The sequence below is a fragment of the Limulus polyphemus genome, unplaced genomic scaffold (genome assembly GCF_000517525.1).
Source record: "Limulus polyphemus unplaced genomic scaffold, Limulus_polyphemus-2.1.2 Scaffold1157, whole genome shotgun sequence".
Classification (NCBI taxonomy): domain Eukaryota; kingdom Metazoa; phylum Arthropoda; class Merostomata; order Xiphosura; family Limulidae; genus Limulus; species Limulus polyphemus.
In genome coordinates, this window is record NW_013666767.1 from 30,895 (window position 1) to 44,763 (window position 13,869).

Genomic DNA, 13,869 nt, shown 5'->3' on the forward strand with positions numbered 1-13,869 from the left:
CATGAGTACATGACCTATATAAACTGAGTGCATGACCTATATAATCTGTGAGTGCATGACCTATATAATCTGTGAGTGCATGAGCTATATAATCTGTGAGTGCATGACCTATATAATCTGTGAGTGCATGAGCTATATAATCTGTGAGTGCGTGACCTATATAATCTGTGAGTGCGTGACCTATATAATCTGTGAGTGCGTGACCTATATAAACTGTGAGTGCATGACCTATATAAACTGAGTGCATGACCTATATAATCTGTGAGTGAATGAGCTATATAATCTGTGAGTGAATGAGCTATATAATCTGTGAGTGCGTGACCTACATAAACTGTGAGTGCGTGACCTACATAAACTGTGAGTGCGTGACCTACATAAACTGTGAGTGCGTGAGCTATATAATCTGTGAGTGCGTGAGCTATATAATCTGTGAGTGCGTGAGCTATATAATCTGTGAGTGCATGACCTACATAATCTGTGAGTGCATGACCTACATAAACTGTGAGTGCATGACCTACATAAACTGTGAGTGCATGACCTACATAAACTGTGAGTGCATGACCTACATAAACTGTGAGTGAATGATCTATATAAACTTTCCATGGCAATTGAACATTTAATTTCTCTCGTCATAACGTAAAACCTGAACATGGGAACTCTAATTTTGTCATACCAACTAAACACGTAAACCTCGCTGGATTTCGCGTAACACGTGTATTCCTGTAATTCGTCACAGCAGCTATTTAAACATGCAAACTTAAAATTTCTCTTGACGTGACGTAAAGTTGAACCTTTAATGTATGAACTTTTAAAAAATTTATCACAATAGTTGAACAAGTGAATTTTACTAATTTAGTCTTATCGGTTTCCTGAATTTCTGAACTAGCATTTTAACACTTAATTAAATTGATAATACAGAGTGTTCCACTGTTTTGAGAACTGGCTGAAGCTAATTTCTCCACAAGAATGATGAACAGATTAACCCGTTGGTTGGTAAGTGATGTTACCTTCTGTCTTTCTGTAGCGTCCGAGCCCAACCTGAAAGTCCGTTCTATTTTGAAGCAAAAAGTATTAGACAGACGTAGTAGCCCATTGTTAAGACGTAAGGACAAGGGACCAATCCCAACGAAGAGGAGACCACCGCTTGCAAGTACGTTCAAATTCTGTCATTCGCTGTGTTCTTTGTTATGATTTGTGGTCAATGTAACACAGTTGATGCGATTGGTTGTTTTAAGAAATAGTGTGGTAACTCTGCACGTTACTTATAAAGTTGACCATTAATTGCAAGCAGAATAACATTAACATCTAGGACATCTATATTTTGGAGACACCTGGAACAGTTTAGACCATGGTTTTACTGACTTTTTGTATTATTGTAAAATGTATAACAAAAATTTTTTAATAAGCAATCGCTTTTAATATTTTACGTTTGTATATTCTACGAATCTTTACGTTTTCACAAAACAAGAAACCGGAAAAACCCGAGCATTTCCGGAAAGGTATACCTTCCATCCTCAGGGGTAAATTGTTAATCGGTAGGAAACGTGGAATTTCCGAAGAAGGAAGATTTACCTGTCCGGTAGCACTCGGGTGATCGGGTTTCATGTTTTGAGAGCTAAGTTTTTTGATCTGACGTGATTTCTGTTGAAACAAATAAAGTTATCTGTTTACAGAAGATGGAAGTGGCAGTAAATCTGATTCAGGATCAGGATCACCACAAGAGGGAGTTAGTGTTCATTCCTTCCATTCAACAAATGAAAGCACTCCGATACAGGAAGTAAGAAACTGTAGTTATCGATATGTTAACAGAAAGTTTAAGTAGCATTAATTTTTAAATAATTAACAGTTTTAACAAATTCTAAAACTAAATCTTTGAGAGGGGGTTATGTATAAATCACAACGACACATAGTTAAAAAAAAAATGCAAATGATAAAACATTGACTCTATAATCGCCACATATTAATAAATAATATGTTAATAAAATATGTAGAAGGGTTTTTCTGTTGGCCTCTAGTGGGTGAGCGGTAAGTTAACGAACTAACAACGCTAAAATCTGGGATTTGATTACCTGCAGTGGACAGAGTGCCCACTGTATAGTTTTGTACCAAGAAAACAACAACCGCCATTTCTGTAAGACATTGATTCAGATGTCATCAGAACTATATAAGTAATAATAATAATCTTATTTAAATCTAAAGTTGTGAGTTTAAAAAAACAAAACAAAAATAATATCCATACATTACACGTAACTCCTGCTTAAATTTATGATTTAATATTCTTAAGAAAATAACATTTTTATCTTGAAAAGAAAAACCAGGTAACCGGGAATGGTGTAACTTGAGTCTTGGACTACTAAAAATAACAGAACTGACCAAATTAAACAGAAACTTGGGTGATACTCAATCAGACCCAACCGATCAACGATAAGTCTCTGGCCCTCTCACGATATCACAAGCAACTATCGCAAGAGGATATTTTTCGGTTTAAACATGCTCGCCCTTTCATCCGTGGGGGGGCATTATAATGTGACGGTCAATCCACTTTCCGTTGATAAAAGAATAGCCCAAGGGTTGGCGGTGGGTGGTGTTGACTTCCCTCTAATCTATCACTGCTAAATTAGAGACGGCTAATGCGGATAGCCTTTCTGTAGCTATTGAATTGTTTGTTTTTATAGAGCAAAGCTACATTGAGCTATCTGCTATGTCCACTGCAGGGAATTGAACCCCAGATTTCAACACTGTAGATCCGTAGACTTACTGCCGTCCCACCGGGGGACAGGGGTGAGAAAAAGAAAACATGTATTAACTATGTTTATTAGCAGGTTAGTAATAGAAAGAGCCAAAGAATTTTTCATAAATGTTCACGTGAATAATAATTATTAGGTGATTGGTTCTAGTGAGATTACACATGGGCAACATTGTTATTTTTATGGTTGAGTGCATAAATAACATTTGTTAACTGACTGATTGAAGAGGGAGGGCTTAATTAATAGAACAAAGCTTGTTAACTGATTGGTGGGATGGCAGGATATGTTTTTTTTTTGTCAGCTGATTGGCTTAGAAGAGTGCAGATATAAACATGCAGGATTTTGTATTTTATCAACATTCAGGAGCCAGGCCCACATTCTGCGCTAGGTCAGGGTAAAGACATGACTCTTTATTCGTCTCCATCCATGCCGAATATTACACTGGGACGTCCACCTTTACCAACTAGTAGCAGTACGGTAAGTTTTATCTGCACGTCTGTACATACGTCTGTTTCCTTATTTTAGCTTCTTTTATCTAAAACTGTATTTGCACCTATTTCTATACATTCAATCCTGTATAGAAACAAACCAAACGAATTTCAAAAAAAAAAACCTATGTTATTAAAGATGGTGGAAAAACACTTTATATGCTTTTATATCACACCATTAGTTATGTGCATGAATCATGGGTTTTTCTGTAAGAATACACAGCTGTTTTGGCTCCTTTTTGTTTTCCACAAGCCACCCTGAAAAAAAAAAGTACTCACTTTATCTTAAAATTATAATTATAATTATTATAATTAGTTATAATTATTATTTCTTTATAATTGTATGACAGGTTAAAGTCCTGGTAGGTGCATGTGTATTATTGGGTGGGGGGCAGATTTTGGAAAAGGTAACTGAAATCAGTTAACTCGTGTTCGCTACTGTTACACTTCACTGTACATTAGTACTGTGTTTAACTTTGATTGTATTTTATTTTAGTTTATAATTTGTATTTATCATAGATTTTTTTTTTATATCAATCTGAAACTTGGAGACACAGAATCTAAACTGGATGGGCAAGGCCCCCTAAGTCCCACCACCATGGTGCTGGCCCTGCATTATTATCTCCTGGAAAAGGCAGGTGAAAATATTTAAAAGTACAGACTGTCTTAGCTGGTCACAAACTTGGTCAAGTGGGAGGCTTAGATAGAGAAAAACATTGCTTAATGAAAAAAGGGGAACCTGAATTGGGTGCCTCCCTCCTTGAATCTGCCCTTGTTTCCCTGAAAGTGGTCACATATTTTAACCACTTGCACCACTATACAGTAGTGTGTTGTCTGTCAGTCAGTCAATAGATGTTAAAATTACATCACATAATGGACGCTTAATGTTGCAATTTGTTCTGTTGTGACGTCAGTAAAACGTTCGCATACCATGAATCACAGAAATAATTATGCATCTTTGTAGGCTACAACACAGCATGACATATGAACTTCAAAAATAGGAAATATAATCAAAATTAAGAATAAAAAATATTTTTATTTATTCCTGAAATGAACACTGTGGAAGTACATTTGGTTAATAGTATACTTATATGTTATTGGATAAAGTTGCATGATATTCTGCAAGTGCAGTAGGGCCGAATCTTAGTTGGGTTTGCATCGAATGAGAAATAGGACAAACTTTACCCCACTACCATCCATCTACTGATAAAATAAGTATGTTCTGCAGATACAGAAACTATATCAACACTTTGTGGGCTTAGACTCTACTTACCAAATGTAGCCCTTTGAGTCAAAATGATTCATTCAGATTTAACTCTGACCATTCTGAAACTGGGGTGTTTATGTTTCATAGGTTGTAAATATGTTGTTCATTAATTGTATTTAGTTAATTAATGTTATTTCTAAAACATATATTCTAACATGAACTCTGTTGTTGTTGAAAAATCATTCAACTTATTTATTTTTATTTTTGAAGTAGTTATTCCAAAATATACATTTATTTGGATTTAATTCTCTGTTAAATTCATAAGTGATGTTATATTTCAAAGATTGTCTTCATGAATAGACATTATGTAGAGCAAGAAACAAAAAGGTACGAATTTATTGGAAAGGTGCATTTGGCATGGTTGTTGAAGTACTTGTTTTAAAGCTTGTGTTTAAAATATCACAGTATTTGTTGTAAGGTACCTCTGTGGGTGAGTTGTAATTTTACAGACTTACAACCCTAAAATCTTGGGATCCATTCCCCAAGGTGGACATATCAGATAGTCCATTGTGAAGCAGCTTTGCATAACAGGTTTAAAGCTTGCCTCGTGAAACTGACACCTAGGAAATTTTTCATCTATAGGAGGGAAAGGGAATGTCATCAGTATCTGAAGCACAAGTTCGAGCCATGGCTGCAGCAAGACTGGGTGTGCCTCTGACATCACACATGTTGCATTCCTCCCTCCCTTTTTACCCTTCCTTACCTGGTAAGTTAAAATTTTGCTTGCAGAAATAGTTATTTACCAATTAAATTAAATATGGATTGAACTTATATTTGTTTAACTGAGTGATTAATCGTTAACTTTTTATTTTTATATCTTGATTGTCAGATGCTAAACGTTAGTTCTATTGGTAGGATTCAATAGCCTAAATACATAAAATTACAAAATAACAATTATCTCTAGACAGTAAATATTGTCAGTTGAACCACAACCCAAGTGCAACACAAGCCAGAGTGTGGGTTGGCCATTAAGAGATTTGATGACCATCACCCAGAATTAAATGTTTGTTTTATTCCCCTTCTTTCAAAATAATCAGAAGCAAATTATCAAGTTGAATAATGTTTTATCTGTCTATCTGTGTCTGCATGTTAATGGACTTCTTTACATCGCATGTCATTCCAGCTTTTCTTAGCTGAATAGGTCAAGGGAACAGACACTGGCAGCACTGAGATAGGACTACTTTAAAACTTTAAACAAATAATATGTCTACTTTATCTTTAAGTTAGCAGCTGACATTTAAAACTAATATTAAAATAGAGTATAGAGTTTTCCTGAAAATTAATCTCAAGCTCGATAAGTTACGATAAAAAAAGATTAGCATCTTCCTTGTACTAACTAATAAAACACATTCTGATTCCAGTTATTGATGGAGAGTTCACTCCACCAACTAGTCCTAGTTACGTTCAACAACACATGAAAGCCTTGGAACAAGCCAGAAGCTCGGCACAGGTTCCTCAGGCTTACGGTGCCCCTGGAATGTATACGTATGGCAGTGTGATCACTGGTGCTCAAGTGGCTCAGGCAAGATTACACAGGTATGTCAGTATCATAGATTTTTTTCTGTTCCTCTTTTATTTATATCGATAATGGTGTGAGTAATATGCATGTATATCAAAATTATATATAATATTTCTTAAATATTGATTTAATATTTCAAATGTTGAGCTCGTGGGTGTTGTATGTCACTGGGATTGTTTCATTATCTGTGTACACTCGGTATGTCACATGGATTGTTTCGTTATCCGTGAACACTCGGTATGTCACTGAGATTGTTTCATTATCCGTGAACACTCGGTATGATTGACAGCTCACTGAACTGTTATGTTTGTTTTACTTTGGCAGAAACATTCTCAGGCCTCTAGGTCGAACACAGTCTGCTCCATTACCATTAGGACACCCCATGCTGCAGCCCCATGGAATCATCCTTCCTCCTCAGCAGAGTGATCAGTTTTCAAAAGAAAAACTACTGTATGAACAGCAGCAGCACAACTTACTTAAACAGGTATGTAAAATTTTAAGACTTTATAATCACTATATTGAAGTGAAACATAACTTTGGCTTCTCTGACATATAGTTGTGTAGTAGTTTGAGTTGTTAAAAGTTGACTTATTATTAAGCATTGAGAGAGGAGGGTTAACCCTTTAGTTTAGTTGGTATAGCATTCTCATCTGGGGTGTGACTGGTTTCAAATTGAACTATGAAATGATGAAATTAATACTGGAAAAAAAATAAGTACCACACTGATGCCCAAACTGGTACCATCCCTTGACCCCGAAATAAGAAACGAGGATAGGCTTTGTTAGTGAGAGTAGTAGTTTGAATTATTAAAAAAAAAAAGTGGCTTACTAGTAAACTTTAGGGGGTTAACCCTTTAGTCTTGTTGGTAGAACACTCGTCTTGAGTTCAAATCCAAGATGAGGAAATATTTATATTGTAAAAATAAAATACCCCAGTTGTAAGGTTTTCTCTGCTAGTTTATATGTTAATATATATAGCATGATGATACTACATGTATATGAGAAGGTGATTTAAAATCATGTTGTTGTTTTTTTGTTGTAAAATTTCGTATCAAAAATAATATTCCATCATTTTCTGTGAAACGCACTTGTAGATTAAGTAGACGTTAAATTGTGCATTTGAATTTGATTTGAAATAAATTTGGTTGTGATAAAGTTAAGTGAGACTAATTTTCTCATTCTCTCTCAGCACATTCGCCAAACTGTGTTAACTCGGGTAAGTAGCAAGAACCAAGTCGAAAATGTTGAAGAGGAGACTGAAGCTGCTGTGGCTCAAGAAATGAAAGATGCTTCCCTACCTTCAGCTGACGTTTCGTCATCAGATGTCATTGATCAAAATGAACAGAGGGCAAAAGAGTCTGAGGAGGAAAGTGAGCTGGCAATGAAAAAAAGCGACCATGAATCATTCCTTCACCAACAGCAGGATATTGTGATGAAGGCACCTCTTCAAATAAGCGAAGGTAAAACTTATTCCAGCAGCTTAAACCTAAGAAATCTTCTGCACCCTACTCTTTTTGGATTTTAATGCATAGTACATTCAAACAAAACACACCTGTTTGATTGTGTTTTCTTATGATTGACATCCAGGGGTAGATTGAGTTGGGGGCTATTGGGGCTATAGCCCCAGGTCTGGGCTCAAAAAAGGCCCTTTATGAGGTTTAGTCTTTTTACTTTAGTCTTTAGTCATGATCATAATAAGACCAGTAGAAAGATTTAGCCCCAGGCCTGTCTGCCCCTTAATCTGTCCCTGTTGACATCATTGATCTAGAAAAATTTAATAAAAAATCAAGTGAATACTATTAATGTAACAGTTTATTGGGTCATATGTTATTTGATATAAATATGTGCAGGCTCCACATAACACATTGTTAAAAAACCACTACGTTGATGTTGTTTCAAGTAGCCTTTCTCATTTGTGGTTCTTGAAAGTAGAAAATTACTGCTACAGCCCTAGGAGAACATTGTTTAATGCAATCTTGTGTAAGAATACCATCCCAACAGTAGTGGCCTTCAAAGGTTGTTCAGGTGATATCTATAAGTTATGGTCCACGTATATTGTAATGAGAATGACCAGTCATGTGGTAGCACTTACTGCACTGGGAAAATGTGAGGCTTCTTTGAAACTAAGGCACCTTGGATTTGGCAATCTAGTCTGGAACATCACTGAAATCAGTCTAGAACTTTGGTGTCAGTAGTCAGTCCACTGATTCAGTGAAAACAACAGTCTGACGCAAGTAAACTGCAACTTCAAATGCTATGTATATGTTTAGAATTTAATGAAATTGCTCATTTTTTTGTCCAGTTTGATTATTTCATTTAACATCGACTTATTACTACTTTAAAATCGATATCCCAGACAGAACTCCTTTCTTGAGTGGACCTATAAGGCAAAGCTCAAACTTGTATTCAGTTCACCTGAATATACCACATCATCTGTTAAATATGTAAGTGCTAAGTACTTGAGAATGGGGGTCATAGAATAAATGTTCTTAAATGTTTAATCTATTCAATAGGCTTGTGCCTGTGGCTTTAAGGTATTGGTAATATTTTACTTTATTCAATCTTATAAGTTTTAGTTGTTGTTGTTTTTTTCAGGTTTGTATGCATTCAGTTGTTTGTTTTGAATTATTCTGTTCTTCATTTTAATTTTCTGTATTTGTTTAGATTCAGCATTCACTTCAAAACACCATGTGACTAAACCTTTGTTGCGCACTTTGTCAAGTCCACTGGTTTCTCTAAGTCCGACGGGAGGATCTCAAGAAAGTCCAATTTTTGTGCACTATACTTTCACTACAGGTTAGTTTTTAATTGTTATTAAATTGTGTTACGTGTATATTAAGTTTTTGTTTTACTAAATCATATGACACACCTATATGAACCAGCAAATAAGTTTCTTCTCATACAGTTATTTTTATATGATGTTAAAAAGTTTTCCATCTTTGGTGCAAGATGTATCTTTAACGATTTAACCATATAATCATTTTGTTTGCCCTAAACAGGACTAGTCTATGATAGTATCATGTTGAAACATGTGTGTATCTGTGGTGACAATTCCTATCATCCAGAGCATGGTGGTCGACTTCAGAGTATCTGGGCTCGGCTTCAAGAAACGGGGCTTGTGTCACGATGCGAGGTTAGTCTTAACACATCCATTACTCTTGCTATGAAAAATATAAGTTAGACGATACATTTTTCTTAGTCTGCATTTGTGTTTGTTTCGTTTTTTTTTATCAACTTTGATTTTGTATTTCTTGTTTTGTAGAAACATAAAATTATTAAATATCTCTTAAAAATGTGCATTTTATCTCTTCTATGGATTAAGTGTTGTATTTAAAGTGATTAACAGCTCGGAACAGCCAGGATTTTCTTAAAGAGAGAGGCTAAACTTGATAATTAGGAGCTGGAAATTTTGTTACTTTAAAGATTGTCATAATGTGACTGAACTAAACTTTAATTTCTTACAGTTGGAATCCATAAGAATGGTAAATGTTTCGTGTTCTTACAAATCTAAAATTAACTACTGGCCTGACATGGTCTGGTAGTTAGATCACTTAACTTGCAGTCTGAAGGTTGTAATTTTGATTCTTGTCACCAAACATGCATACCTTTTCAGCCATGGGACGTTATAGTGTCGTGGTAAATCACACTTTTTGTTGGTAAAAGAGTAGCTCAAGAGGTAGGGTTGATTAGCTACCTTCTCTCTTGTTTATCACTTCTAAATTAAAGATGAGTAGCACAGACAGCCCTCGAGTAGCTTTGCATGAAATTCGAAGAACAAATAACTACTACCTCCAAAAATGAGTTTAAAGACAGCAGTAATACATTTTTTTTGTTGTTGTTGAAGAGGACCAAATGTAAGTTTGAATGGGAAGGCTGTGAACTTTTAATATTTTTGGAACTAGACTCTGAAATTAAAACGTTTTGATAATCATGTTTTTAAATTCAGGTAAGCCCTTACTGAAATGTAACTGCATAATTTGATAAAAAAAAATTGTATGGCATGGAAAGTAAATCTGTTATGTAAAACAGGTTTCAGTTAAGACTAATTTATGAAATATGTATTAGTGTAGAAATGTTTTCCATTACAGAGAATACGCGGAAGAAAAGCCAGCTTGGAGGAACTTCAGACGTGCCACAGGTTAGTGTATACATGTTCTACCAAAATAATATGAAGCTTAAGCTTAATAATTCTTAATATTTAATATATTATATTATAGGTTGATGTAAAGAAATAACCATCACAAGATGTCACTACTTTCCTTTTCTGGTAGTTCTATCTGTATTACAACCTTTACAAATGGAAAAACACTTATCAACCAAGGTAACAGATGATGGGGCTGGACTGCTACAGTTTGAGATAATCCCAAATTTCGTTAATAATTAATGATGTAGCAAAATTAAATGATAAACTACAAGTTAGATTGAAATAAAAGGATAATCCTCAATATTGATAATGATATTTTAAGTATCCCGAGCAACTGTTTGACAGAAATAATGAAGAGCAAAATGAAGATATTACTTTTTTTTTTAGAATTATAATTTGTTTTAATACAGAATAATAAGCAAAATTATCTTAAATTGTGTGAAAGACAAATTTACTAAAGTTATTTGTTGATTCTGAATGCATTATTTTTGGATTGTTTTAGTGAGGCCTACACAATGTTATTTGGTACTAACCCCCTGAACAGACATAGATTAGACATGAGTAAACTTGGTGAGTGTAATTTACTAAAATCTTTTATTGGGTAAAAAAAAAGAAAGCTGGTTATTGTAACTACAAGTTAATGATTGAAAGCAGTATTATACAATAACTCTAAGAAGGGTTTTGCCTTTTGTTATATTTAAACATTTACGTTTCTTTTTTTTGTTTTCCCAAAATATTTATTACAATTAATTGTTTTAATAATTGGTGTAACTCTAATAATTTCCTTCTTGGAAATTATACTTCAGTTAAAAATTTTAATAGTTATGGTTGGGATAAAAAAAATTGGTCTTGATACTTGATAAGCTCATTTATCTTACCTAATAAAGTATTGTAATTTTTGATATCAAGTTTATTTTACTGCTGAATTAAGTTTACACTGTCAACTGATTTAACTAAGACCACATTGTGAAGGTTTAATACTTGATTTAATCCTCGTTTCATTTCTACTTACAACACTATAATACAAAGATTGCTACTGTGTGATGGATAGAGTGTAAATAGTCCACTGTGGCTTTGAACTAATAAAACAAATGATCTTACGGCGATCTCTAAATATTTATTATCTTGTATCAGTTGGTTTTGAGATGTGCCACTTGAGAGTTTTTATCAGTAATGTAATTGTTTAGCCTCTGTCTAAACACAACTAGCTTATATTTTCTTGAGTTCTTACACTGATGGAATGGACACCCATTATGGTAACAGAAATCTTTAGAGCAATGTATGAAGTCTAACCATGTCGATCATAAGTTAAGCGTAATGGTTTTAAAAAACAAAACGCTTCAAATTCTCTGAATCTTTGTCACACACGTGCGTGTGTGTGTGTTATTATACATTTAGGAAAGCTAAAAATTAAACAATACATCAAAAGGAAGGATAGTGTGAATTTTACACAACATATTGAAACCTGAGTTGAAATCTAATTAAACCAGTGCTCATTGCATAATAACCCACTGTTTTTGTGCCCTGGTGTTGGATGTTTGTATTATGGCTGCCAATTTTTTCTTCATTATTATTATTATTATTATTATTATTATATATATATATATATATTATAATAATATAAAGAATATTTGACTTGATCGGGTGCATTTTTCAGCACTGTCTTCTATTTTCTATCCTTTATTCTTGTGTTTTCAGATTTGCCCATTAAGAGTTTCGTAATGTTGTCTTGTGGAGGAATTGGAGTCGATTCTGACACAATCTGGAATGAACTTCATACGGCTAGTGCTTCTCGCATGGCTGCAGGATGTGTGACAGAGCTAGCCCTGAAAGTAGCTACTGGGGAAATTAAGGTGAAAAGAAAAACTAGCATAGAAATAGATTTGTGGGAAAATATTGTTTTGTGCTAAGGACTATTGAAGGAATAAGAAAGTGATTTTACTAGATTGATTGTATTATTGGAATGTCCAGCCGAAGGAATAGAATATTTGGCAGATTTTGCTAATTTTATAAAAGTTACTGTACAAGGTTAAAATTTGTGATTGCTACTGCTGAATGGAGGAATTACTCAAATTATTACTACTGTTTTAATTACACAGGCCTACAAATTTAAACTTCATAAAAGTTGTTTTGGTTTTAATAACGGATTCTCCATAATTCAGCTACGCAGATTTAGAAAATAATATTAATTTTTTTCTAACGCGTAAGGATTTTTTATGAATCGGAAAGAAAAAAACTCTTACTTAGATCAAATTATTATTTAGGTTACCACAATGAACATTTTTTATTATTATATTTGTTAACAAAAATGCAAACAAACTGAAGAAAAGGGAAGAACATTGATATCAAACAAATATGCATCCTCATTCATCCTGATTTTAATTTTTTTTAAATCTACATCATTTAGTCTCAAAACTACGTGTTATGGTCTTTCTTTTATGTATTGCATTATGATGTTTTGTGAAAAATCTGTACATGATGGAGAACGTGTAAAAATATCAAGACAATAAAACCAATGCAGGCCTGTGTTATTGTTGCTAAAGATATATATACTAATCAATGATAGTTATTAATGGATACATGAAATGTGGAATAGTTAATGATGCTTTATAGATTAAGTGTGAAAGAAATTGATGGAGTTGTTAAAATATGCAGTAGTTGCTACTGGAGAAACAAGTATAACACTGCTGATATTGGATACATGTGTGAAAATCATGATGGAAGAATAAAATGTACAACATTTGCTGCTTTATGAAACAAAATGTGAAAGTTATTAGAGCGAGAAGAGATGAAACATAAAAAAAATGTAACGGATTCTAATGATATTTAAAAAACTTCATCTGTTAGTGTTTCTATATCAAAAGCGTTGTCACCTTCTATATCGTCTCGTGGTGGGTCAGTGTTTACGGACTTAGAATGCTGTGATCCAGGGTTCGAATCTTCATGGGGAAAAGGGTGCATTGTGTAGTTTTAATTAGAGAAAACAACAGCTACTGTCTCTGTTAATATCAAATTAAAAACTTATTTTGGATGCGGATTGAGAAACTTATGTAATAGAAGTCAAAAGTAAGGTATTAGTGCAGATAACTTTAGTAGTTATGAAAAAAAAATAGGAAAAGTAACTTAAATACCAAAGAAACGAGGTTATTATTTTTTAATTGCCCAAGTAAAAAAAAAGCTAAATCTATTGACAACAGAAGCATAGTGATTTTATACACTCTGAGTGAACCGCATTTTATTTGACATTGTGACTACAGAACTTCAGGTGTTTTCTTTCTTATTCTTATTTTTTAAGAGCAAATATCTTCAGTTCTATGTCCAGTTAAGTCAAGATTTTCTGCTAAACACTGAAGGTGCTTTTACTTTTTTCACTTGTATTCCACAACAGAACGGGTTTGCAGTCGTTCGACCACCAGGCCACCATGCTGAGCCCCAACAAGCCATGTAAGTGAACACAGACTTTTTATTTGTTAGAGAATGAGTTTGCAGAGTTTCTATTGATGACATAATATTGGAAATAACTTTTCTTTTTTTAAACAAAAAAAAACACATTTAAAGAATTAAAATGTTTCTGATCAATAAGTTAGGATATTATTTTTATTATCACATGCAAACCACAAAGAAAGTGTGTTGTACTAATGTAAACGTTTCATTTGAATATACTGTTACGTCTCCGCTTGTTAATTAACTTTCCGTAACTTCGTT

General features: G+C 33.8%; 1 protein-coding gene across 1 annotated transcript in view; it reads left to right on the top strand.

Annotated features, from left to right (window-relative positions):
* Positions 1-13,869, top strand: part of LOC106462397 (histone deacetylase 4-like) — a 42,519-nt gene that overhangs the window by 17,492 nt on the left and 11,158 nt on the right. The window contains exons 6-18 of the mRNA XM_013922322.2: positions 1,025-1,150; positions 1,674-1,777; positions 3,111-3,224; positions 5,085-5,208; positions 5,864-6,038; positions 6,346-6,505; positions 7,210-7,480; positions 8,685-8,816; positions 9,020-9,153; positions 10,109-10,158; positions 10,667-10,734; positions 11,863-12,017; positions 13,553-13,608. Of these exons, the coding sequence (XP_013777776.1) occupies positions 1,025-1,150; positions 1,674-1,777; positions 3,111-3,224; positions 5,085-5,208; positions 5,864-6,038; positions 6,346-6,505; positions 7,210-7,480; positions 8,685-8,816; positions 9,020-9,153; positions 10,109-10,158; positions 10,667-10,734; positions 11,863-12,017; positions 13,553-13,608 (1,669 nt within the window). The remainder of the gene's footprint in view (positions 1-1,024; positions 1,151-1,673; positions 1,778-3,110; positions 3,225-5,084; positions 5,209-5,863; positions 6,039-6,345; positions 6,506-7,209; positions 7,481-8,684; positions 8,817-9,019; positions 9,154-10,108; positions 10,159-10,666; positions 10,735-11,862; positions 12,018-13,552; positions 13,609-13,869) is intronic.